General features: G+C 44.3%; 1 protein-coding gene across 1 annotated transcript; it reads left to right on the forward strand.

Moving 5' to 3' along the window:
- Positions 1–226: 226 nt before the first annotated feature.
- LOC311373035 (E3 ubiquitin-protein ligase TRIM47-like) lies at positions 227–1,843 on the forward strand (the record flags this gene model as incomplete). The annotated part of the gene is made up of 2 exons (XM_084489896.1): positions 227–1,372; positions 1,658–1,843. The coding sequence occupies 2 exons, from the start codon at positions 227–229 to the stop codon at positions 1,841–1,843; spliced, it is 1,332 nt and encodes a 443-aa protein (XP_084346022.1).
- Between the last annotated feature and the right edge of the window lie 544 nt (positions 1,844–2,387).

A 2,387-nucleotide genomic window follows, 5' to 3' on the forward strand; every position in this document is an offset into this window, starting at 1 on the left:
ACCTCTTATTCAGGACACCAAAGTAAACATTTTTTGTTAACTAGGCAACCCAATGTGGAGGACATCTTTTGAACCCATTTTTTAACAAATAGTGTGACAGGCAGAAACCACAATAAGGTGAGTAAAAAAACACTAAACAAGAGATATCAAAGCCTATTTTCCCTGTAGGAAATTAAAAAATGAATGTTCTTGCTTAATACGTATACCTTGTCGTCTGTGTCTAGGAATGGCATGTGCTAACATTTTCTGGCCTGAAGAAGACTTTGTATGTTCCATCTGTCTGGATGTGTTCTACAGCCCAGTTTCCACACCATGTGGACACAACTTCTGCAGAACCTGTATTGAACTGTTCTGGGAGAAACAAGTACAGTACAAATGTCCTGTTTGTAACAAGCTTTACTGCACAAGACCTGACTTACGGGTCAATTACCTTTTAACAGAGTTGGCTGCTCAGATGAGAACATGCGTACAAGCAAAAGAGCAGCCCTGTGTTCAACTATCAGAAGTCCCCTGTGACGTCTGTACTGGGACCCAGCGGATGGCCGTGAAGTCGTGCCTGGTATGCCTCATCTCTTACTGCCACACCCACCTGGAGCCACATCAGAGGGTCGCAGGCCTGAAGAGACATCAGCTGGTCAACCCTATGCACTGTCTGCAAGACAGAATCTGTAAGAAACACAACCAACTTCTGGAGCTCTTCTGCAAGAGCAAACAGGTGTGTGTGTGTCAGTTCTGCACAGAGGGCTACCACAAGAACCATCCTGTTGCACCTCTCAAGGAGGAGTATGACGTGCAGATGGCCAAACTGAGGACGATAGAGTCTGAGGTTCAGCAGATGATCCAGGAGAGACGAAGAAAGATTCAGGAAATCAAAGACACTGTTCATTTCAGCAAAGAGGATGCAGAGAGAGAGATAGCTGACGGTGCACATGTCCTTCATTCTCTCATTCTCTACATTGAAAAGTACCGGGATGACTTCAACCAAATAGTGAAGTACAAACTGGAATCCACAGTGAGACGAGCTGAAGGCCTCGTCAAAGAGCTTGAGCAGGAAATAGAAGAGCTGAACAATAGAAGTTTAGAGGTGAGGCAGCTCTCACACATCGAGGACCACCTCCACTTCCTCCAGACTTTCAGATCCCAGAAGAACCCTCCACACACAAGGGACTGGACCACGGTGGAGGTCCGTCCTCAACAATTCGTAGGGACCCTGAGGGGATCCCTGGATCAACTGGAGGAGCCACTGAACATGGAGTTGAAGAAGCTGTGTGATGCTGTTGAACTGGAGAGGGTCCAGCAGTATGAAGTCAATGTGACTCTGGATCCTGAAACAGCTCATCCCAAGCTTGTTCTCTCTGAGGATGGGAAACAAGTACACGATGGAGGTGTACGCAAGGAAGTCCGAGACAACCCTAGGAGATTCACACATCATCTACACGTTCTCACGAGGCAGAGCTTCTCTGGGAGGTTCTACTTTGAGGTTCAGGTTGCAGGCAAAAACGCATGGTGTTTAGGATTAGCCAGAGAGTCGGGTAACAAGACAGGTGGCATGACGTTGCTCCCTGAGCACGGCTACTGGACTATTGACTTCAAAAAGGACAAGTTGATATTCAATGCCAAGCCGGTTATTTGTCTCCCTCTGAGAGCTGAGCTCCAGAAGGTGGGGGTGTTTGTTGATTACGATGAGGGTCTGGTCTCCTTTTATGATGTGGGAGCCAGGGTCCATATCTACTCCGGTACTGGCTTCACCTTCAGTGAGCCACTCTATCCCGTCCTCTGTCCGTGTTTACAAGATGGTGGTAGAAACTCGGCCCCCATGATCATCTCCCCAGTCAACAGCTAATGTTTTTTCCTGAAGAGAATCTCTGCTATGTTCATGATGTATGTGATAAATGTTTGTTTATTTCTGCTGATTGCATGTATTTATGCTAAATGCTTTTAATGAAAAATGTGTTAACAGTTGCAGTCATTAGGTTGGTAGGCTTATATGGTCCATATTGATTGATTTTTTTTGATTGTCTTTACTTTTATTCTTCTTGAATGCTTCTATGAATGCAACACAATCAAAAGTTTGAACACATATTTTAATAAAACATTATTCTCAGAATATATACTACATTTTCATTGAAATAGGTACATTCTCAGGGGAATAGATACATAGTTAGAGGCATGGACATGGTGAGAATATTGCTTCTACTGAACATGCATAATGCATGCATGCATAGTCAATAGAATAGTTACATTATCAGTGGTAAAATGTGCATTTTGTCTGACTGCATAATTGTCCCCCCAAAGGAACAAATACAATATGTGAGGGAGGAAGAAGTGATTTTGAAGAGAGAGCGAGAAAGTGTGAGAGAGTGAGATAGTGAGGGACTGAGAGAGAG

This window comes from Micromesistius poutassou (assembly GCF_964030765.1).
Source record: "Micromesistius poutassou genome assembly, contig: SCAFFOLD_4644, whole genome shotgun sequence".
Taxonomy (NCBI): Eukaryota; Metazoa; Chordata; class Actinopteri; order Gadiformes; family Gadidae; genus Micromesistius; species Micromesistius poutassou.